A 25,737-nucleotide genomic window follows, 5' to 3' on the forward strand; every position below is an offset into this window, starting at 1 on the left:
TCCCACCTCATAAATAGACATACATGTTAGACACTGGATTCTTTTAATGTTGCCCTTGATTTTTGAGGCAGGGTTACTTGTGGTTATTACATCAGTTTTTGTTGTCAGACACCAATAAATTATCTGTGAATACAGAAATTTTAAAATGAAAAGGGTTTATACAAGTCTTAACTTTGGCAGGAAATCCAAGACAAAATCTCAACAGAGGATGAAAGATTTATCCAATGACAAACATTGATTAGAAGCAAACACAAAAATAGAGTTCTGCTCTATCAGTCTGAAAGAAAAGAGGTGTAAATCTTCACCTTAACTTTTATTTTTGTCTCTTGTATTTATTTGTACTTTCCTTAAGTCAGATCTGATACACGCACAAAAAAAAATTCAAATTTGAAATTAATCAATCGATTTGCAACAGAATACATAGTGTCTCTTATGAAGTTTTTGCTAATTTCTAAGCTGTCATAATTTAACTGTCTTAAGCAGAATATCTTTCTCTTAGGATATTATACTAATGGCCTTCTCTGTGAGACCAGTCACAATTTCCATTTCTCTGTGGAGATCATTATAGAACTTAATAACTTTTAATGAGCCCTTGATAAAATTAGATTTGGTATTATCATTGGCATCACAGTTATCATTACATAGAACACAATGTGGTTTATCAATGCTTTTCTCATGATTCGCTCTGAAACATGCCTATATATTTGAGATTGACCTGCAATTCTGTGGTACATTTCATTAAACATTTTTCTTCTTAGATACTTAGTCTGGCTGTGTTGGTGAAGTATGCCTTTACCTTCCCAATTGTCTAAGCTGTTTCTCCTGACTTATGTATGTCCATCACCATGTACAGGGATATGCCACCCACAGCTAACCATGGTACAGTGCATCCGTTAGCTGGTAGAATGGCAGATAATATGATGGGGTATCTTTGGGAAATATGTTACTTGTAGCAAGACTTCAAAGTGTTCTGAAGAATGTTCTGTCCCCCTACCATTTTTCCATAGTACTGACTACCTCCTAATCTATAAAAATTTGTTTCTCACTGCCTTAGCCTCCCTTGTGTTTTGTTTAAAGTTGTATACTAACTAAACTAATTAAATCTTGCAAATATAGTGAATCACTGGATACCCATGCCTACTGGATATAATTTGTTAATGATATATATCTCTCCCTCTTCATACCCTTTCCTATAGAATTTCATGGATACAAATGCTAGGACTAGAGGAGGACAACCCAAATAAAAACCATATTTGTACATATGCATCAAAATCGTCAGCCTGCAAATAGTAACATGGCCAAACTTTCATAATTAATAAGAAATATCCATGTCATTATTTGCAGGCTTGTCCTACTAGCTCTTGTATCTTAAATTAACCTGTTTTTACTAATCTATATTCTTCCATGTGTCTAGGATACCTCCACTCTGTACCTTATGTCTGGCCTCTTTAGAGTCTCCCTGGCATCTCTCCACCTCTCTTCTTCCAAGAGTTCCTCTCTATTCCCAGAAATCCTGCCTAGTCTCTCTTGTCTTACTTATTGGCCATTCACCTCTTTATTAAACCAATCAGATGGTGCCTTGGGAAAGATACATGTTCATAGCATAGAAAAAGATTATCCTGCAGCATTTTTCCCATTTTGTCTAAATAAAAGGAAAAAGGTTTTAACTCTAATGGTAAATCTGTATACAATGAGACCAATGGTTAGGTAAGAATTACATTAGAAATGTCAACTTCTTTTGCATTTTGAAAGTTCAGAGAAAATTCTCCATTATCTATCCTATTTTGGTGAGTCCAAAGTTTTATACCTACTTCATTTTCTATCTTAACTTGTATTACCAACCCAAAACTATCTTTTTAGACCTCAGAGCATTTTCTTAAATAAACAATTTAATCTTCTATGTTTTTCAACCTTATAAAGTTTACATATCTTATGTAATTTTCTTTTATAAATTTCAAAACTGTAACTATCTATTTTTTCAACCTTATTAGCAACCCAAGAAGGATATAATATTACTTGAGTAAAAAGGAATTTCAGAGAAAGCAACTTCCAAAACTATAGAAATGACAGAAACAACTGGCTGACTGCTAATTTGCCCTAGGTTCCCCTGCAATGTTGGGGCATCCATCTTTTGCCTACAGGTCTAGAATATCTGATAGACTTTTCTTTGAAGAAGGAAATTTGAATAACTGTTCTATGTTGCCATTTGGCATTTATTAGCTCCCTTCACATTCTCTAAATGACTTCAGTGGATGTGACAACACATATCAATGGCAGTTTCTTGCCCATTTTGCCACAAATGAAGCAAACATCATATGGAGTTTGATGTCCATCATCTTCTCTGATGCATGCCAGAAGCAGACATGTCTAACTGCCAGGAAAAGACTTATGTTATCAAATGCCAGATTGTGTAGATCTCTGAAGCATTTGAAGACCATCTATTTTAAATATATCTTTGTTTGATCTTATAAACCTACCTAATATGACTATAAGTTTGATTGTTATAGGTGACTAATTGTTAAACTATCTTTTTATCATCTTAAATAGCTTTTAAGGACCAAAACTTTACATTTTTAAATGAACTATATAGATCCAATAACATAGACAAACATAGAAACATATATACAGTATATTAAAAAAAAACCTTGAATTGGTATCAGTATGCAGTAATCCACACCAATATAAAATATTTGAGACTAACAGTTGCTTTTTTTTTTTTTTAGTTGAAAAGTAGATTCAATAATCTATGCTTGCCACAGCTGCTGCAAGGCCTGGGCACCTGTGATATTTTGGGACTGGGGCAAGGTGGTAGCTCGAAGCTGCTGTAGAGTGGTTGTTGTTGAAAAACTCCAGACTGGTGGAGAACCTTGGGGTGAATGGGAAAGCCAGCCACAGCAGTGACTCTGGTAATGACAATGCCAATGGTGTGTTCTCATGCCCCATTTAGGGCACCAAATCTAGTCATACTTTTTCATTGGGACCAGCAGCTCCCAAATAACAACACAGATACTTATTATTGATTATGAAAGCTTGAACATTAGCTTAGACTTGTCCCACTTATAACTTAAACTAACCTGTTTTTATTCATCTACACCTTTCCACATGGCTTGGTTATCTGTACTCTGTACCATATATCTGACCTCTTCCGTGTTTCTCTGGCATCTTGGTGGTGTCTCTCCACCACTCTTCTCCCCAGAGTTCCTTTTTATCCCCAGAAATCCCTTCTATTCTCTCCCTCCTTAGCAACTGGCCATTCAGCTCCTTATTAAACCAATCAATAGGTGCCTTGATAAAGAAACATCTTCACAGTATACAAAAAGATTATCGCACAACAAAGAACATTTCAAGAACACTGTAGTTTGTCCATTTAGATTCCCAAGAACTATCCTGTTAATTAAACTAGTAAAGAACATCAGTGATTTCTTGGTTGTGAAGTCTCCTGCTAATATTGTCCATAATAGATGGTGTGGAGGTTGCAAGTTTAGCTTAACAAAACATTGCTTAAAATGTGGTGCCCTGAAATGTGCATCCTCAGTAACTATGAGATAGTGTTTCTTCAGGAACCATAGGATGTTGCAGCATCAGTAACTAGTGGGTAGGAAAAAATGTTAGTTTCATACTACAAGTTCCAAATTACTTCTGGGACCTAGAGTTTCTGCAACTCATTAGAAATCTCAGCAATTCTTTTGGTCAGAAAATATGATATGAGGACATCCTTTCCTTTGGTTTTATGAATTTTACTTATGAATAGTACTGTTCTACAACTTGAATTATTATTTGAGATTTTTTTTCATGTTTGGTAAATTTTGACTTTATACATCCCTTACTGACCCCTCCAAGTTGTCCTTGATTACTCTTCTATGCACACCCTGAAAAATTCATGTCACTTCCTTAATTTATTCTCATTTTTATTTTTTATAATTCACAGAATGTGGTGAAGCCCATATGTACATAGGCAAGGGGCCATCCATAGGAGCATGAATGATCTATCAGGTGCTTTATACCCAAAGAAAATTGCCTCTCCATCTTTTATAAGACATCAGCTGCTAAAAGTTCCTCAGCTGAGACTATTGCTTCAACTCACTCACTTATTCATGCTATAATTTTGACTGATTTGATCTTGTATGGATCACATGTAGCAATCACAAGTGTACGTTCATGGGTGCAGTGTTTCTATGAGTTCAGAAGACACTATTTCATGGCACTCCACTTTGTTTCTGGTTCTTACAACCTCCCTATTCCCCACATTGTTCTTTTTAACCAAGTTGCTTAGATGGACATTATGCTAACAATTATTTAGGATGCTCATATATTTATAATATATATTGGTTTAAGCTTCTGGAAAACAAGTCACACAAAAAGAAATCATTATCTAGAAATACCATTAAAGTACCATACAGCCTTTGGCTTATAAAACAAAGTGATAGATTGGTATAGAATATATGGAAATTATTCCGTAGATTAGGAAGAAAATACAGTAACTGTGGTAATCACAGAATTAACAACCTCCAATTTTCTTCCAATGGTTAAAAAGAGAGTGAGACAAATCTTTATAGGATTTTCATCCCAAATTCGGGAGATTCAGTAATCATGGAAGGCAGAGAAGGACTTAGTTATGGTTTCTATTGCGATGAAAAGACACCACGACTATGGCAAATCTTATAAAGGAAAACATTCAAGTCGACCTAGCTTACAGTTTCAGAGGTTTAGTCCCTTTTTCTCATGTTGAGAGAGGCATAGCAATGTGCAGGCAGACAGAGCTGAAGAAGGACCTGAGAGTTTTACAGCTTGGTCTACAGACAGCAGAAGGAGACTTCCAAAGAAGCCTACTTCCAAAGTGACACACTTCCTCTAACAAGTGCACACCTACTCCAACAATGCCATACCTCCTAATAGTGCCACTCCTTGTAGGCCAACAATTCAAGCAGATGAGTCTATGGAGGCCATTCCTATTCAAACCTCCACAGTGTCCAAAAGGATCTTTTTGTGCATAGATAAAACAAGCTCTTGGTATTGGAGACTAAAGGCCACAAGGAATTTAGCAATGTCATACAAGTTTTCACTTAAAATATATGACATAAATAAATAAAAGAATAAACGAAGATGAAAGAAACCAGAAATTTTAGGGAAAGAGCATTGGATTTCTTATTTTAAGGAGATAGGAACAGTAACACAGTTAGGTATTATGGGCATGCACCTTGCTTATGTAACTGTTCAGTAACTGAGAATCATTACATTCTTATTCTTCAATTTTGAGTCTGCTTTGCTCCAACTATTAAACTGGTTCTGAAGTAAATACAATTTTTAAAGCTAATTTCAGGATAGTTTCACATATAGTTAGCTGTATTCAAAGCAAAAAGGACAGATTGAGCTAACATGCTCTATAAGTTTCTGAATGTGCATTTTACTATTGAGCTGGCTAGTTTTATGTCAAATTGACATCAGCTAGAATCATCATGGAGGAGGGAACTTCAACTGAGAAAAATTTTCCATAAGAAATGGCAGTAGGCAAGCTTAAAGGGCATTTTCTTGTTTAGTGATTGATTTGGTAGGGTCCATCATGTGTGTAGTGCTAAATTCTATAAGGAAGCAAGCTGAACAAGCAATGGTAAGTGAGCCAATAAGCAACACTCCTTCATGACCTCTGCATCAGCTCCTGACTCCAGGTTCTGTGGTGATATTGTGTCCCCAATATATTGTGCACCCTTATAAACTTATCTGACTTCAAGGCCATACTGGAAACAGAGCCAGGCATGGCGGCACACACCTTTAATCCTAGGACTTGAGATCTCATGTCTTGCTTGGGAAAGACACATGCCTTTAATCCTAGGAAATGATGGCAGGGAGCAGACAAGTATATAAGCCATGAGGACCAGAAACTAGAGGCTTTTAAGCTTTTAGCTGCAGTTCAGCTGAGTTTCATTTGAATGAGGACTCAGAGGCTTTCAGGTTGAGGAAACAGAATCAGCTGAGGAGCTGGAGAGTTGAGGTTAGCTGGGGCTTGTTCTGCTTCTCAGATCATTCAGAATTTACCTCAATAGCTGACACACACACACACACACACACACACACACACACACACACACACACACACATATATATATATATATATATATATATATATATATATATATATAAATTTAATAAGACTGTTTAAGATTCATGCTGCAAGGTTCCTATTCTCTTAGAGTTCCTGTCTTAACTTTCTTCTATGATGAACAGCAATGTAGGAAAGTGAGCCAAATAAATCCATTCTTTCTGAACTTTCTTTTTTAGTCATGTTGTTTTTCTTAGTCATTGCTTTATTGCTACCATGATGAAAGCAACTCTTACAAAAGAACACATGAACTGGGTGGGTTCTTGCTTACAGTGGGTCAATGCACTACTACTATGGCAGAGAGCATGACAGAACGCATGGTGATGGAACAGCAGCTGAGAGATGAATTCTGATCCACAAGCTTGGAGATAGAATGGGCCTGGCATTCTAGTGTGCCACAGCATCCTCTGACAAGACATCTACTCCAACAAGCTACCCCTCCTAACTGTTCTGATCCTTCTCAAGTAGTGTGATTCCCTGAAGACTAAGCAGTCAAAAATGTGAAGCTATGATGGCAATTCTCAGTCAAACCACTGCAGTGTTTCATCATAGCAGTATTAAACCTAACTAGGTCAACTGTACATTCAATGATAAATTATGTACTTGGCATGGCATGTACTAGTATTCTGTTAATTCTATTAAGACACAAGATAAGAAATATGTGTTAAATAGAGTGTTTATTCATCCAAGAAACCATTTTCGTGTTAAAGGATGTACTAACTTCACATGGAAAGGTTCTGTGAATAAGTAGATGTGTTAAATTTTTATGAAGCACATCACGCGACTCCCTATTCATCATTTTGCCTTGAAATCAATCTAGTCCTTTGTATTCAGATGTATATATTTCTTAACTGTTTTCCTGACATCTAGATATATTTAGCTGATTCTAGAAACTCTCTAAAACAAACAAAAATAACTTCTCTCTGAGGAAGAAAGTGGGAAATGGTGTTATGCTTTTCTTATTTGGTAATTATATATTTTAATATATTGATAATTCAGTTGATTAAACAAAAGAATCAATATATTAAGAAATGTAATAGGTATCTAAAGAGTGTCAGGTTCTGAGAAATATGCCAGAGTTGTGTATATCTGTAATGTATTTTATCAGGGCAAGCTGATTCTTATCAGATATATGGTTACATAAACAAAAAATAAATAAATAAATCACTCTCAAAATATAAGAAGTGTAGGCATTTTTGTGTCTAGAAGCTTAGAAACACACACACTCACTGAGGAGGTATGGCCAGGGATTGAAATAAACATAATCCTTGACGACAGAACAAAAGGTAGAGGACTGGAGGACAACGTTGTCATGTTGCCTGTGTTTTCTATAATGTGAACAACAGCTCTCGAGAAGGCAAGTTGGAGAAGGGATTATGAGGCAGAATTAACAGCACACAACATACTTTAAATTATGGGTGTCAGCATTGTCTCCTCATTGTAATTTTTCTCTCAGCACCCCTGAAGACATTTGTCAACTACGATTGTAATGATTCAGCACACTAAGCTTGATCTATTCACTTTCTTCAAATGAAGCCAGGAAAACACTCTTTGTTGCTGTTAAAAACAAAACAAAACAAAACAAAAAAACAAACAACACTTCTGGATTTGCATTTCATTTCCTCCTCTATAGTTAGGGGGCACAGTAGCATACAACTGAACACAAAGACTTCCATAGTGATGCAGTTTTAACCTGCTGTGCTGTGCATATCTATCATCAATCAATCTATCTATCTGTCTGTCTGTCATATATCTGTCTGTCTGTATTTTTGTCTGCACATGTGATGTTTCATTTAATTTAAATGTAGATTAAATAAAGATTGTTATAGCTTGTTTCGATGGGTAAAGTCTTTTCTGGAAGAGGGCATTTAATTATTTACTTACTTAATTGTTTTGGCTTTTATCCAATTTACTGTATATCCCATGCTGTCTTCATATTCATGACAATGTCTACCTCAAACTAAGGGGCATATATATATTTATATTTATTTTTTTCAGTTTTTTTTTCATTTTACATACCAATCCCAGATCCCCGACCCTCCTCATCACCTGTTTCCCCACTTCCTCCCACCCTATACCCATCTACTCATCAGAAAAATGAAAGGCCTCCCTTGGGGAGTCAACAAAATCTGGCATACTAAATTGAGGCAAGGCCAATCCCCTCCTCACTGTGTCAAGGCTGAGCAAGGTATCCCACCCTAGATAGGAAATGTATTCTAAAAAGCCATCTCATGCACCCTGGATAAGTCCTGGTCCCACTGCCAGGGTCTACCTGAGGGGCATTTTTATTTTTGAAATAATATTTGTCAGTTCCAGTTTAAGAATTAAAATATGAAACTCTTTTATATTAGAGAAACAGGAGTTTTCAATTTGCCTCTGAACACAACCTTTCCACAGCTTCTTAGTAGTAGGATTTATTATTGCATCACATGTTTATGGGATATTTACTGTTAATTGGACACAGAAATAAATGTTTACATCGTGATGCATGCACTTAACATGTATAATGGATCTATCATTATTTTTTCAAGATTTATTTAAATTTGTGTATATGTGTGCACATGTATGTGTGCATCATGTGCCCACCATGTCCCGAAGAGGGAGTTGGATCCCTCGCAGCTAGAGTAACAAGCAGCTGGGAGCTGCCAGCATGGTTGCTGGGAAATGAACTCTGACCTCTGGAAGAACAACAAATACTCTTAACTGATAAGTCATCTCTATAGCTCTGATGTTATTACTTAATGAACATTATATTGGAGAAAATACTGTAGACAATTCCTTGTGTTTTATTTTCAGTTTGTAAATATAATTTTGTGTCTTTCTTACAGACTTTTCCCCAAATACCATCTATGTACCATTGGGAAGGAATAACTGTTCCTGTAAGCCACAGCAAAGGATGAACATTTTAAGAACACTAGGGTTGTTTGTCCATTTTGTTTTACTGGGTTTCAGTGACCCTTGAGCAGATGCCTTATCAAGAACTGTGCAGAGCAGGCACATAACCAAAGGCCAGTCACTTATCACTCACCCAGGAACACCCCACAGCTAGCATAATAGCTGAAACATTTTGTGCTCCATGGAGCACATTTAGATGTAAGAACATGGCCATTCCCTGCTGCATACAGGGTTCAAGGACAGCACAAGCGCACACTTTGGATTTATTTGAAACATACCATGTCACTATGAAAATTGCTTTTGATGGTACAGATTGTTGTAGGACTGTGACATCTGGAGTCCTTTCATCATGAGCATCTTCCACTTTGCAGACATAAAATTATACACAACAAACACAAATGCACACACACACACACATACACACACACAAACATATACACAAAAATATCCTAATACACTAAATAAAATGATTATCTTCTATTTCTCTTTTCAATGTTCCTCTCAACCTATAGAAACTTCATGCTAATTTTTTTTATTCCAAACTAGTAAACCAAAGCCTACAAGAAATCCCAGGCTTCCTAACTTGTCACTACTTTCTAAGCAAAAAGAAAGGATATTCGTGGTCTTCAAAGTTGGAATAAATTCCCAATGAAATATTTTTTGTTTTAATTAGCTTTTCCTTTTATTAAATTTAGATTCATATCTCAAACTATATAATCTGCATACAGTTTCCCCTTCCTCCATTTCTCCCAGCTTCTCCCCTCTCCTCTTCTATCTGGAACCACTCTCCTTCCCTCTTTCAGAAAACAACAGACTTCTAAGAGATAATAACAAAACATAACAAAATAAAATACATTAAGATAAAACCAAAAAATCATATCAATGATAGGCAAGGAAAGGCAACAGAAAAATAAAAGATCCCTGAGAGAAGGCACAAGAATCAGAGACCTGCTCATTTATCCATTCAAGAGTCCCATAAAGTACTAGACTGAAATCTGTAGCATATGTGAGGGAAAACCTGTGTGCAGACCCTTGGAGTTTCTTGATTGCTGCTTCCATCTCTTTGAGTTCATAGGAGCTTTTCTCAACTGTTTCAGAGTTTTTGGTTCTTCTGGGGTCCTTTGTCTCCCCAAGTCCTTTTGCATCCGCTTATGTGGAGTTCCCTGAACTCTGAGGAGGGTGATTTGATGGAGACATCTCATATAGAGCTGTGTGTTCCAATGATCCTCTCTCTGAGCAATGTCTAATGTCTATCTGTGGATCTCTGTTTTGTTTGTTTTTCTTTTTTTTTCCATATGCTACATCTGTTTTTTTTTTTCATTGTCTCTGATGATGTGTGAATAAGGCACTGATCTATCAGTATAGCAGAATATCATTAGCAGTCTTTCTATTACTACTTTCTTTTTTAAAGACCAGAAGTATTTTAGTTTAGCCCAAGTCTCAGGGATATCTAGTCTTTGATTCTGAGCTAGACAAAAAAATGAGCCTAAGCTAGGCTGAGTATTCAAAACTAATAAGTCTCCATGAATGATTTGGGATCTGGTGGGTGGCCTAAAAGAAAAAGCCTGCTACAGTTTGGAGCTTTTAATTTTATTCAACTTGGGATATCAGTCTAAGAAAAAGAATATTAAACATTACCCTCTATGATGAACAGACATAAAAAGCATTTTGGACCAAATCCTCACCAGTAATCTAAGATTAGATGTCTGTAGATCATGTGAGTACTTTGAGTACAGATCCAGCTAAGGCTTCCTGACATGGACAGTGTTTTCAAAGGTATGTAATGATTCTAATGAAGTTTTCAATAATTTATCATTGAAATTGTCATTTTTACATTTTTTGGCATTTTAAGCATATTTCTATTAAAATATTTGGTGTCTTTTAGAAGATATTTTATTTTGCTAACATAGTCTTGTGATTAAACACAAATGTCTCTGGCTGTGGTATAAAGTTTTCCAGCCAATGAATTTGAGTACTAGAAAAGAGGACTGCTGTTTACTTCATAAAACGTGAAAGTGGTTCAAATTAATGAAAACTGTAAAATGTTCAGCCTGGTGGATTATTGTTTTCTAGTAAAAACATAATACCAGAATTCAATATATCTGAAATGTGATATCCTTGGGGAACTCACATGCCATTCTTTTATGAGCTAATTACATCGTGAGTAAATGGTTATGGAGCTTCCATTTGAAGTACCAGTTTTACTCTTGTGTGCACTGTCACCGTGTACCAGTGAAAAGCTTAACAACACCATGACACACAGCTTGGAATACCTTTTCTCAGAAGTCCATTCTCAAATATCGCATCCTTATAGAAACGAATTTGGGTTCTGGACTCCATGCCGTGTCAGGAATTTTGTGATTTACAGTGGATTAGAGACGTTAGAATTCCTTCCCATGGGGGGACAATTTTCATTTGTCACTCTGTAAGGTCTGCAATTCAAAGTTTGTTTTGTGTCTAAAGCAGGAGAGAGTAACCCCTCTTCCTTTCATCCTTTGTTGCAGGAGCATTTACTGTACTTTGACAAGTTTCATGTTTTATGACAATATGTATGGAAGACTGCTGATAAATTAAGTACAGAATAGAATTCCACAGTATCATCAGGAAAGGAAACAAACTTTGTATGCTTTCTTATGGCTCACCTTGATCAATAAGGCATATGTTGAACTTGCTCTAATGAGAAATCTCGCATATGTGTTCTAGACAGAGAACTTCATATTCGCCAAGAGAATTACCAAGCTAGTTAGTTCAAACACTCTTTTCTAATTTAATTTATCACTGCATAGTAAGTACACTGATGAAATTTTTACAAGATGCCGTGTGCTGGCTTCATCAAGACAGTTAATAACTTACATGTCTAAGTGGTGCTGGTTGAAATAAATTTGGATTGAGTGTGGAACTTGGGCTAGCTGCCTCCTCAAGATATTTTAGTTTTAATTAAATGTCACACTCAAAATAAGTGATGAGTGACCTGCTTCTTTTCTCCTAAAGGACTTAGATCATAAAACTATGGAAGCAGAGATTGTTCATAAGACATTCAACACACTAATTGATATTATGCCATAGGTTTCTTTTACTTTAATTTTAAAATGATTTATTTGGAAATTGGGTCCTATAAGGTAGATTATGGTCTGATTTTTAAGTATGTCTTATATGAAGGGATTTGTGATTTATCAATCCACATTAGGTAGTATAACTTTAGATAGGGTCTGATGAATATATTGCCTTGTCACAATTCAACACACTGCTGACTACATTTCAGTGTGCACATGGATGAATGAAGAATCTTTTTAAGATACAGATTTTGATTCAGTTAATTTGAAACAGAATCTAAGAATCTGCAAAACAGTGATGCTTCTGCCTGAGGTCAGTGGGACCTGTCTTGGAATCATTTTTTGAATAAGGATGGCTAAATTTTCTTTCCATTGATAACAGGGAATCCTATCTAGGCTTTTCTGAATCCTATCTAGCTGATGTATCAAATTTTCTGAAAATCAAACAAACAAACTAAATAAATAAATAAATTATATGCATAACATTAAAAAATATGCCCACCCACAAAACCACGCCAAATCTCCAGGTGTTTCTGATTAAACTCTATGTGACTGTTACATTAGACATGGTAAGAAGTCACAAAAAGGGATAGAGAAATGTAACAGTTCTGCTTTGGGAGAAGTGGAAAGAACAGTAATCTGGGCTTGATATATTGGACAAATTGTTGGCTCTTTTGAAATGTTTAGGAGAGGAGTTTCAAACATATTAATAGTATCTCTTACTTTAGTTAACAAAGAATGCACTACAGGGTAGTGGACAACATACCTCACATTTGGGTGTCTAGCTCCATAATTTGGCATTCAATTGTAGGCTTCTAAGCATGCTGTAGTGCTATGCATGACTTGGCAGTCACCTAAAGGTCTATAATTAGACTTAAGACTCACTCAACAGAAGGGAACTTATGCTTGATTTTAGAAACTATTTAAGGCTAGAGAAATCACAGATCCTGGAGGGCTCCCTACAACTACTACTTTACTAAATAAAAATAACCCCTAACTAAATTTAGAATATTTGTCCTGATACCCAGAGATAAGTGTAATCATCATTCCTTCATCAAGTCAATTTATCTTACAGCCGACAGAGGGTATTGCAGAAATCTGCAGTTAATCATAATGTAGGATTGTTGAGCCCAGTACCAAATGATACATATGCAAAACAACTCCTGCCTCTGGGAACACTTGGGAAGAAGGGATAGAAAGGTTGTAAGAGCAGAGGATTGGTGAGCTTTCTGTGAGACTGAGTTTCCTAGCAATGTCAGAAACTATCCCCATAATGTTACACCAACATGGCTACCTAAATATGAGTTGAACAGGGATGGCAATAACAGACATGCTAACATATACAGTGGAAATCATTCAAAGACTCACTCCTACACACAAATAATAATAATAATAATAATAATAATAATAATAATAATAATAAAAACTACATGCAATACAAAATGCTGAGAGTGGTAGAAATAGTCTTCTTCAGCTACACTTATCTGTGGAAATAAGGTTACATACACAATGCAATAAAGACCAGTGGCTTCTGAGCTGGAACATAATTGAAAGTATCCTCCCTGTGAATTACCTTTCATGTTACCAGAAGGCACAATACAAGGTTCCAAAAGAGGTAAACAACTAATAATCCCCAGTAGATATGATGTCTATGAACTACAACTGTGACTAACATGGTACAGTGTCCGAAAGGGTGCAGTAGTGGCATGCCAATCCTGACTGTAACAAACATGTCTCTGATTGAACTCAAGGCCAATCAAAAGAGCTAAATCATGCTTGTACCTGGAAACTAGTGAAGTACTTGGGGCCAGTGAAGTCACAGATCTTGGGGGAGAACCTATAACCCACATAATTGTTTACCTAATTCATCTCTCTGTTTTGTTGCGGGGGGTGGGGGAGGTTGGTTTCACATCGTAGAGGATCACTAGAATCCTTGTATCATAAGTTTGGTTTGAAATTAGTTTGTATCTTGAATGAGAGCAATTATACAAGATTAATATACAAGTTGTATATAAGATCAACTTGATAACCCAGGAAAAGTATTGTCATCCTTATCTAGAAGAAACTGCTTGTGTGGCTTCATCCTGAAATTCTGATCTCATAGATTGATACTTTAAAAAAAGCTGCATCTCTTGCTCAGGGGAACACCACAAAAGAAAATAAAAAAGACTGTAAGAGCCAGAGTACCACAACGTCTGCTGTAAAACAGTCTCTCTTAGAAATAACTTTAAAAACAACACCAGAAGAATGGCAATGTCAGAGGACATGTTAAGGAGGAGGGGGAGATTTTATGGTGTACAACCCCTAAAGGAAAGACTACAGACAAAGAATGTCTTATAGTAGAAAAAGAGAATCAAAATCCAAATGAAAGTTCCAGTGCCAGAAAAGGGTCACATCTAATTGAATTGCTGGCCAAAGGGGTCCTATGGCAACCACAAGCAACTCAAACTATTGCTGTGGCTATTGGTTTCTCTCCACAAACTGATGTTAAAGGTCCTATTGCTGAAGAAAACATTTGCATATCTCAATGAAGCAGAGAAGTTGAGCTATGCCTACCCCAGGCCTTCACCTCTACTGACTAGCATTCATGGTAATAGAAGATACTTTTCATGATACATAGTGTAAGGTAACCACCAATCCAATTACAAAACCTGTGATTGACAAAGTTAACCTGCCTCTTAATAAAAACTGGTTCAATGGTGGCACAAATGTTGTGGGACCAGCCAAACATTTTATGAATGGAATTAAGACCCACTCCATGAGAGGGAATCCAAGCCTGACATGTTGCAGGTTGCCAAGAAACTGAGGTTGGGTAGGTCATGGGCCTGTGGGAAAACAAAATATTCTGCTAAAGGAACAAGGCAATAAAATGACTCTTATTTACATTTTGATGTACCCATAAATCAGTGTATCACTCAACCATAATCAGAGATGATTCCTCTTGCAGTAGAGAGTATCTAATACAGAAGTCCACAACTGCACAATATGCAGAGAGTGAGAGACTTTGGAACACTCAGTCCTAAATAGAATGCCTGCTTCAAAGCATCAAGGTTCAGAGAACTCTGCAGAAGGAGAGGGGAAAAGATTGAAGATCCTAAGGGAAGTGATGGCACTAAGGAATCTGTATTCCAAACACAGCAAGACTGATGTACATATGAACTCACAGAGACTCAGGCAGAATGCATATGTCTGCTCAGGTTCAAACAGGAGTGGCAAGTCCCAAAACTTTAGAGGGGGAAGTTGACTAGATATCCCATCTCTAAGCAAATAGCAATCTCCAATTTATAACTGCTTGCAAAGGAAAATTTAATTTTCTCTAATGGATTCTCTCTGGGTATGAAAATCACACTTAAGAGTAGTTCCCATATCAGTAGTAGATGGCCACCACAAAATGAACTAATGATCTTGCTAATCATACATATTATCGGAAATGTACCACTCCAAATAAAAATGTTAAATTTATCATTTATATTTTAAGACTATTTCTGGCTCTAAAGAGGCCTATAGTAATTCCCAAAGTAGAACTATTTTATTTATATTTATTTATAGACCACCCCAAAATGCCATTTGAATAAATTTTAAGAAGTTTAAGAATATTTGTTTATAAAAATTATGCATTTATTAGTCCTTTTAATATAACCCCACCACACAAGCACACACTCACACACACACACACACACACACACACACACACACTTTAAATTGCACACTAAAAATGACAACTGTATTGCTATGCTTAAAAACATGAGTGAAATTAATGAAGTAGCAACAGCTTTATTACTTTATTGCTTTTAGGATTCCTAGAGACTGAGTTTTGTTCCATGTTCACTTAGACACAGAATGTCTCACTGTTACATGAACATAATTATGAGCACATATGACACACTTATTTGACAAAGAACAAAGATCTTTGATCTCTGTCTTTCTTAGGAGGAAACATAGGTACCTCTTGAAAGATCTGTGAGGGTGTCTTGCTTTTCTGTCTTCCAGAATCTTTCACTGGGAACTTTCAGTTCTGTAATGTGGTCATAGAGAAGGTTCCCCTTCCTGTTCTTGGCATGGAGACATGTCATCGAATGACATCTCCCTGGGTCCTGTATGCTGGGTCCTCATAGATGACTGTGGACTGTGTTTGGCACATTTGCATATGTAGGGTCCAGGAACTTCACAGCTGAAGCAGACCTGGGATTTTCTCTTTGGTCTCGAAGACTAATTGGAGGGTTTGCTTGTTGGAAAGGCTTTCCAATGGTGTCTACAAGTGTAATCACAATCTTTTGGTCCCCTGCCTTACCGTTTTGTTTGTTTGTTTGTTTGTTTTTGTTTTTTTCTGGACAATAATTCCCAGTAGATGAATCACTGAATTCTCAGGTCTCATGTGACACTTTTACAATTTCCACAGAATCAAACTGTGATTCAGAAAACTTTTCCTTTTGAGGATGAGGGATCCAAGTTGCCGAATTTCCTGAAAGCCCCAATTAGCCGCTGCAAATTAGGAGCAGACTTCCCTTTTTCCTTGGATAACCTTTTCAAACTTATCATAAGTAATGAATAAGTACCTTCGTTCAACTTTCCTTTATTGTAATGATATTTACACTCCTGGAGACCTGTTGGATTATTATAATTTCAGTGGGCTGTTATAATGGGAGAACATGCACATTGGGCAGATGGTCATTAGGACTTAAGCCAATAGTTTTTCAGAATGCTTTTGAACTTTGCTCACATTCTTTCTTTGATCTGCAGGGCATAGCACATAGGAGTAAGCATGTTCCTTCATTCCAGTACTGTAAACTAAATTTAAGATCTGAAAGTTACTGGTAAATCAGGATGGTTCATCAAAAAATCTTTCTTGATTCTCCATACATTGCTATAGTTCAAATAGAGATGTGGATTCTAATTAATCTTAAGGGTCCTGGCACATGCTTTATCAGACATTGAATGATCAGACATTGTCACATGTTGATGGATGACAAGAAGTACAACTCCTGGTATGGTATGATCATTAGGACCATGTTCCTTTATTGAAAACCTGGATAAATGTAAAAACATGGAGATGTGGCAGAGCTTTGTTGAGAAGGACAAAATATTTTTCTAAATTCCATTTTCTATTGTTTTATGTTTCCTAATTGGTATGTGTACACAAGCAAGCATAATCTAAGGTGTCAAAGTATTATGTGCTTTCTTTGGCAGCTTCTGATTATCTTTGTAGATAGTTATGAAGATGTGATTATTTTTCTTGATATTTATAAGAAAAGCCTAGCTGGGCAGTGGTGGCGCACGCCTTTAATCCCAGCACTTGGAAGGCAGAAGCAGGCAGATCTCTGTGAGTTGGAGGCTAGTCTGGTCTACCAAGCGAGTTCCAGAAAAGGTACAAAGCTACACAGAGAAACCCTGTCTCAAAAAACCAAAAAAAAAAAAAAAGAAAAGAAAAGAAAAAAAAAGAAAAGCCCACATGCAGTATCACATAGTTCATACTTCTATACTTTAATCAAGCCTCATCACACTCCCCACCCCCAGCATGTTTAGAGGCCTCTTTTTCTTCATAGCCTCAGGATAAAACCAATTCCAGTATTTGATCATGCACCACAGCTGAGAATAAAAACAATTAAAGTGTGATTTTATGATAATTTTATGTGTCAGGGTGGTACGAGTTCTAAATTGGTGAACTTCTCATCCAGTCTGTGTCCACAAGGAGATCTGTCATTTGCAGATCACATCCAAATCCTTGTTATCTAGGAATCTTAGGCCCCTCTAAGTGTAGCTTCTGGAGAGTTAGAAGCACTGGTCTGAGAATTCAGCTCTTCAGGGCTTTCTTCCCCTTGACCAGAGTTTGAACCAGTCACTTGTGTTATTCTTTCAGGCCTTTGGTAACTGTTAGCATCATGTTATCCTTAGGCATCCCACAATATCTTGCCTATCATTTCAAAGTGCACCGTGGACTGTGAAAGGGACAGGGAAAGGAAACAAGAAAGAATGCTCTGCTGTCAGCATTCTTGCTTCTTTTGTGGGAAAGAGAGAGAGAGAGAAGTCTGAAAGCATCTCATCTTCCATTGTGTTAAAGTTCAGAGATTATAGACTTAAACCAATTGTACCTTCTGACTGACAGATCACCAATTGTTACCTGCATGAATCAGAGAGCACCTGCTGATATAGCTAGGCTCTTGTTTCCTGGAACAAAGAATTGGAGCAGTAACATATAGTGATAGAAATAGAGACAGTTTATTAAGAGAAAGAGTTTTACTCACAGAAAGAAAAGTGGGCTAGACATCTGGAAAAGGTCTGAGCTCAAAAGTGCTGAGCCCTAGGGGGTGCTGGCCCTTATAAGTCATTTGCATGACACAACTTTCCCTCACCTTTGCATATCATATATTTTTTCTTAGGTACATGCCACAGCCTGAGTAACGCTGGGTATCAGAGGGACCAGGAACAGAGGGTAATAGTAGGCAAAAACACAGGACTCTGGGTTCACTTTAGGACTGTATTATTCCTATTTCCCATTGTTGTTTATTCATTGTTGATCTAACTGTTGGAAATAGCAGGGCAAGCAGAGCTTGGTTAAACAGCTCTTTGAGCTCCTTATCTGAGTCTTTGGCACTCCCTCAACGTTTGTGGGCTTGGTTTGCCATGGAAAGCATCCCCTTTAAGCTCTGTCTCCTGTCTGCATTTTCCACATTCAAGGGGCCACATCTGGGACAAGGGTTGTACCTCCTAAAGATCTGTAGAACATTTGGACCCCAATAGGTATGTTCTGTCAATTCCAGGTAGCTCTACTGGGTATAGATTTCCAGTCTGTATGCCAAATGGCTTTTTCATGTTTGTCTTGACCATTTCCCTACACTTCTGTCCCTCTTCATTGAATTGGGCTAAACAAAACAAAACAAAATATCATCACCAAGAACCCATCTAATTCCATGGAGTTCCAGATTCAAAAGGAACCACAGCCTTTCATATTGTCAGCCTCAAGAGGAGTGTTTAACACATAAGCCTATGTAGATTAATCCTCATACAATCCACAGTACATGCTGGATCCCATGTGACATTTAATTGCATGCACAAATTATTTAATGCTTACCTTGTATTAATATGTCTGCCTTATCAATATTCACTTGTTTGGACATAAAAAATGAAGTCTACTCTTCTAGCATGTTGAGTACATATTTCATTTCTTTAGACATTTCAGAACAGTTATGTTTGAGACCCAGTCTAAAATATGCACTTTTTTGAAAAGTCGTATTTCCATTGCTCCTATTTGTTGTTTGAGTTATTATATTCATTGTATCTTAAAACACTCATTTTTCTTTTAAGGTCAGCCTATGATGTTATAGTGAATAGAACCTCATCTGTAAAAATACTGGAAGCTTAAGCTATACTGTGTGTCTCCCAAGGGCATTTGTGCTTACAATTGACTGTTAGCCCTCTGTGCTATTCAAGTTTAGCAAACATCTTCTTTGGATTTCTCCTGAGAACAAATATCCACTACTGAAACCATGAGTCTCAATGAGATAGAATTGTTATGGATATAAGTGCTGTGCTCAGAGGAGGCAAGTTTCCCTGATGCCTCCATTTATCAGAGCACTAACTGTTTCTATTTTCTTCAGAACCAAGTGTAGATCTTACTCCAGTTCCATGCCATGTGTCCATAGCACCACTCTACACAAGACTAAGGAGCACTTTTTTTACTGCAGTCTGTGCTCAGTAGAAGAGGGAGGTTGGTTACTCTGACCTACTAATTCCCAGCATAGGCTCACACAAGAACTTCAATATTTTCTCCATTTATCCCTTGTACCCATGTTACTTCATTGAATAAATGTGTATCTATTACCGAGGAAAGGAGATTGTGGGACAGGATTTGGGTAATGATTTACTGTGTAGTCTTTCCCATCATTAGAAATGGGTCAGCCAATTTCTTTGAGAGAAACATTTTAATTATCTTCTAAAATTCTAGAATTTTCACTATTTTAACTTGACAACAAGTATTTAAGATATGATTTTTGTCAAAAGTCTTATGGTTGGAAGGAATTTTCCTTTACATATTATACCATATGGTTAAACAAAAAAGACCTATCATATTGTTAGGGAAAAGAATAATATGAAATTAATCAATTGTATGTCCAATAGAATTATATTGAATAAATATAGATAAATGCCACAGTCAGACTGGTGTGAAATTCATGCTATTATAGCTTATAGAATTGCTAGAATATATTTATAAAACTTACATTTTTTCCATAGTGAATGTAGTCAGACATTTCTGTCACTCCTGCCAGTTCCCAAATAACCACTCAGATATATTACTTATAAATGTTGTGTTGACAGCTAAGGCTTCTTATTAGATAACTCTTACATTTAAATTAATGCACATTTCTCATCTATGCTTTGCTGTGTGGCTCACAGCTTGTTTCCTCATTTTCTATACATCCTACTTCCTCAGCAACTGGCTGGAGTCTCCTCTGACTCCACCCTTCTTCATCCCAGCATCCTCTCTGTCCAGCTGTCTTGCTTATACTTCCTGCCTGGCTACAGGCCTGTCAGCTTTTTATTAATCAATGAGAGTAATACATATTCTTAGTGTACAGATAGATTATTCCACAGTAATTGAATAATGAAAAATTGGCAAAAAATGATTTATGTGTGTCATTTGTGACTTATATATCAGTAACTAGAATTGGTACTCAAAATCCCAATTAACTGTGACTCAAATATTTTTTTCAGCTCTTCTTCAAGTGACAATTTCACTTAGCAAAGTAGAGCTTAGTGTGGGTGAATCTAAATTCTTCACATGTACAGGTATGTATTCTGATAATGTGTCTTGTGCTTTTAGTATTTATAAAGTACATTGAATAAATTTAAATAGTTAAAATTGATCTTGCTAAAAATAACATATTGTCACTTTTTTATTATATTTGTGTTTTAATTTTACATATCAGCCATGGGCTCCCTGTCCTCCCCCCTCCCGCCCCCGTCCTCACCTTCCCCCCAGCCCCTCCCCTCCATTCCCATGTCCTCCAGGGCCAAGACTCCCCTGGGGATTCATTTAAACCTGGTGGATTCAGTACAGGCAGGTCCAGTCCTCTCCTTCCAGGCTGAGCAAAATGTCCCTGTGTAAGCCCAAGGTTCCAAATAGCCAGCTCGTTATATGAAAAAATGTTGAGAACAATTATATAATAACATGAAATTTACTTTTATTTATTCGGTCATCAAAGTAACTTATTTATAAAATTACATTATAAAATAAAATATGTGCATAAGAAAATTCTTGTGATTTAAATATTATTCCTATATACCCATATTATGACTAATTTTAACTAAAGATGAATATTTTGTACATAAGTAAGTAATGAATAAATTAGATACAATACTGTGTAATTCCAACAACTGAAAGAAAGTTAAATGACAAAATAATGTACATTCTTTTGGTACATAAATTGTAATCAAGCATAATTATTTAGTCAAGAAATGATTTTGAAAAAATTTTTGATGATTAATCAGTGTATTACATGACATTTCTGCCAAAAATTATATGAACCTCATTCCATTTAATTAGAATTCTATTTTTTTCAGACAGCTTTTGTGTATTTGATCAGAAAGTTTAATTCACTATATTATAGAAATGTCAAATGAACATATGATCCAGATGCTTGTATTAATCATATCCACACTTATGAACATTATATATATATATATATATATATATATATATATATATATATATATATATATATATATATATATATATATATGTGTGTGTGTGTATGTTTGTGTGTGTGTATTAAAAACTATTCAGTTAATGCTAAAATAATATATGAGGCTATTTTTAATATGCCTCTGTTTCTGTTAATAGTCAAATAATGTAAGACAAGAATACCCTAAGTATTCCTAATATAGATCAAGAATGCCATAGGTATTCCTGACATAGATAATACAAAATTTCTTTAGCACATTTGTAGTATAGGTTAGTGGTAGAGTGCTTACTTAATGCATGCAAAGCCCTGATTTAAATCCCCAGGATCACATAAAAAGGGGAAAAGTTGTCTTGACAATGCTATGGCTTATTTAAATTTTGACAAGGACTAAAAAAGTAGAATGTTGTTCAACTAACATTCATAAACCATATTCAGAGAATATCAACATTAAATATTTGGATCTTATGATTAGAAAATATTAAAAAAACAAAATTTTGTTTTTTAAATGTTTACTTCCCTGTGTATCTTAAATGACACGTATGGTGATACACATTTTTTATACTAATAGAGTATCAAAGGTGAATAATTATTTGTTTAATACTTTTACTTATGTCAGAGGAATTTTGGCCAAAGGATATTAGGTACTGTTTCTAAATTTTACATGTTTTATACTTATGCACTGTTTTGGTAAAAAAATTACATAAAATGGAAAGTTTAAATCTATTACAAAAAAATCAAATAAATTTTATTTTGTTGTATTATTCAATACTTCAATTAATAATATATTGAGTTTCTTATGAGTTACTATAGTAATGATAGAAACTATGCAAATCAGAGTTTGCATTATTTTTCCTACTCTGATAGTGAATATATACAGAATACTTTAAATTCAGATACTTTAAATATATAATAAATATATGAATATAAAACTGAAACTCTACACATATACTTTCTCTCTAAACTAATCAGTAACCTATCACATTATTCATTAAAGACTGTTCCAAATATAGTAAATATTTTAAATATACTTTCAGAAAAAGAATAATTTTGATTATTTTAATCATGTGTCTAACACCCCCAGCTGAGTTTTCATATGGAATGTCTTACTGGAAATTATCACTCACTAGATATTCTGAAAGAAATATAATTGTGATTGCTTTGTGTAAATTTAGTGATACCTCTACAATGGTGAAATTTCCCTACCACAATATTAGAAAGTGAAATATCTAAAATTTTTTTTACAATATTACATTATATTTAAAAACTGTGATTTTCTTGTATCATTACAAGTTGAACTGATGTACATTTATTGTTTATCCTTGGATCTGTCTACTGTATTTTACAAAGAAAGATATTTTTTATAATAATAAAAAGAAGGAACTATTATCTTCACAGAGGACCCATGGTTGTTAACTTTATGCATTTTCCCACTACTTTTGAGTGAATGCTTGTTAGATGAAATATCTTTGTTGACTGACAGAAAATTCAGGAAGCTTTAGTTTTACAAAGTGGTTCATGACCTAGATTCTGAATTGGAAACTTTAAATTAATGTTTACACTATAATTGGTTATAAATGCTAAGCAGAATAAGTACTATTTCTATTAATTCTAATTATAATATGATTAAATAGTTAATAATTTCAGATGAAGATGGGAAAATAACTCATTTCAGTTGGAAAGAGACATTAGGATTTCTTTTTTTTTTTTTTTTAATAGATAGCAATTTTCCTTTTCTCCACCACTTACTTGAACAAGTTGGAAAATTAACTCAAAATTTAGAAATACCGAAGGCCAAAATTTGTTTTACCGAATATCTACATGTTCGTGGGTAATTCTTTATTTGGGCCAATACTTCCGCTGTCTCTTGACCTTGGGAAGGACATCAGAGCATATGAATTCATGTTAACCTTTGTTTCCCTTTAAAAATGTCTACCAATTGGGCTTATGTCTGCCTAAGGCAGTTTTAATATTTCGTGCAAAAATAACCCATATATTATGACTGTGAAGAAGCTTCAATTCTCACAGCTTACATTCGAGTAATGTATTTCAGATGAAATGTTTGCTTACATGTACCAGACGGAGTCCTTAATATTGATTAAACAAAGACGAGCATTTGTCTTCACATTTGTGTTTACTTTCGGTTTTGTACAATTTTCAAATTTCCAGCCTTCTATTGACATTCTCTTTCTAAATTGCATAAATGGTTACATAATAGGAAATGTCACTGTGAAAACAAACATTCCACATTGATTTTTCAAACTTTTTTTTTTTTCCCGTCTCTGCAGCAATTGGTGAGCCTGAGAGTATAGACTGGTATAACCCTCAAGGAGAAAAGATCATTTCAACACAGAGGGTTATGCTGCAGAAGGAAGGGGTCAGGTCACGACTAACCATCTACAATGCAAATATAGAAGATGCGGGGATCTATCGCTGCCAAGCAACGGACGCCAAAGGACAGACGCAAGAAGCAACAGTCGTTTTGGAAATTTACCGTAAGTTGTTCATTTGTGTTTCAGTACAAAGGATTCAAACACAACAAAATATGCTCAAAAGTGAAAGCTGTCATCCTAAAACCCTCATCCAGTGACTGATGGAAGCAGATGCAGAGATCCATGGCCGAGCTCCAGGCTGAGCTCCGGGATTCCAATCAATGAGAGAGGAGGGATTCTGTGGGCAGAGATGACCAGCCACACTAGTGGAAACCAATGAACTGTGGACTAATAGCTATGGAGCCCCCATAAGACTAGACTAGGCCCTCTGGATACAGGAGACAGTTGTGTAGCTCAAACTGTTTGGGGTGCACCCAGGCAAGGGATAGGGATCCATTCCTGGAGCATGGGCAGGCTTTTGGAAGCCTAGTGCCTAGGGTGTGGCACCTTGCACAGCCTTGGTGCAGGGGGGAGGGGGTTATACCTGCTTCAGCTGAGTGTGTCGGGCTCTGCTGACTCCCCATGGGAGACCTTGGTTTGGAGAATATGGGGATGAGGGGGTGGGTTGGGGGGAAGGCTGGGTGGTGGGAAGAGGGAAGAGGGGGGATCTGTGGTTGATATATAAAGTGAATAGAAAATTTCTTACTAAAAAAATGAAAAAATAAAAACAGGCACCCAATCATAAATTTGAGGGATATGGAGGCCCATACATCTTTAAATAGAAACACAAAAGGCCTTGCTCTTTATAATTTTGTTTTTCATTGCTATAAAAATATGGTTTATTAAAATAAACCCAGACTTTTCCATGGAATGTCTTCATCTTTGGCTTTTTCTATCCGTGTCATATTAAATTTTTCTGGAAAAGATATTAAAAGGATATCCTGTTTTGCCTGGTTCTCAAAATACAAAAACAATTAAGTTGATAACTTATAGGCCTAATTTAAAAAAAAATTTCATTACCTTTTGAGTGATGCATGAAAACCTTGGTGATTTAATTATTAATTAAAAATGAAACAGTTTTGCTGACACAACAATTCATGTTTTTTTTGTGAAAAACTCTTTATTGAACATAAATATTGGTGCTCATTCATTATGCCATGACATTTATTGATGTCTGATCAGTGTTGTTCTTAGTCTCTCTCTCTCCTCTCTCTCTCTCTCTCTCTCTCTCTCTCTCTCTCTCTCTCTCTATATATATATATATATATATATATATATATATATATATATACATATTGGAGAATGTGGGGATGGGTGTGGAATATATATAATATATATATACATATATATATAATATATATATATATATACATATATATATATATATGTATATATATATATACACATACATACATACATACATATTGGAGAATGTGGGGATGGGTGTGGAATATATATATATATATATAGAGAGAGAGAGAGAGAGAGAGAGAGTGAGAGAGATCGATCTTATATGCATGTAATTGAATTTTATGGAAAACAAATGTGGGGAGAGAATTCAGAGTTGAAGTGGAAAGTTAATTTTCAGAACAGCAAACTTCACAGTCAAGAATGCTTAAAAGAATAAATGCAAAACTCTGTTC

General features: G+C 35.7%; 1 protein-coding gene across 2 annotated transcripts in view; it reads left to right on the top strand.

The window, feature by feature from the left end:
* Nucleotides 1-25,737, top strand: part of Ncam2 (neural cell adhesion molecule 2) — a 412,339-nt gene that overhangs the window by 223,157 nt on the left and 163,445 nt on the right. For both annotated transcript variants that reach the window (XM_036203263.1, XM_036203264.1), the window contains exons 2-3: nt 20,755-20,829; nt 24,011-24,217. In XM_036203263.1, coding sequence (XP_036059156.1) covers nt 20,755-20,829; nt 24,011-24,217 — 282 coding nt within the window. The remainder of the gene's footprint in view (nt 1-20,754; nt 20,830-24,010; nt 24,218-25,737) is intronic.

Source organism: Onychomys torridus, chromosome 12, assembly GCF_903995425.1.
Source record: "Onychomys torridus chromosome 12, mOncTor1.1, whole genome shotgun sequence".
Lineage (NCBI taxonomy): Eukaryota > Metazoa > Chordata > Mammalia > Rodentia > Cricetidae > Onychomys > Onychomys torridus.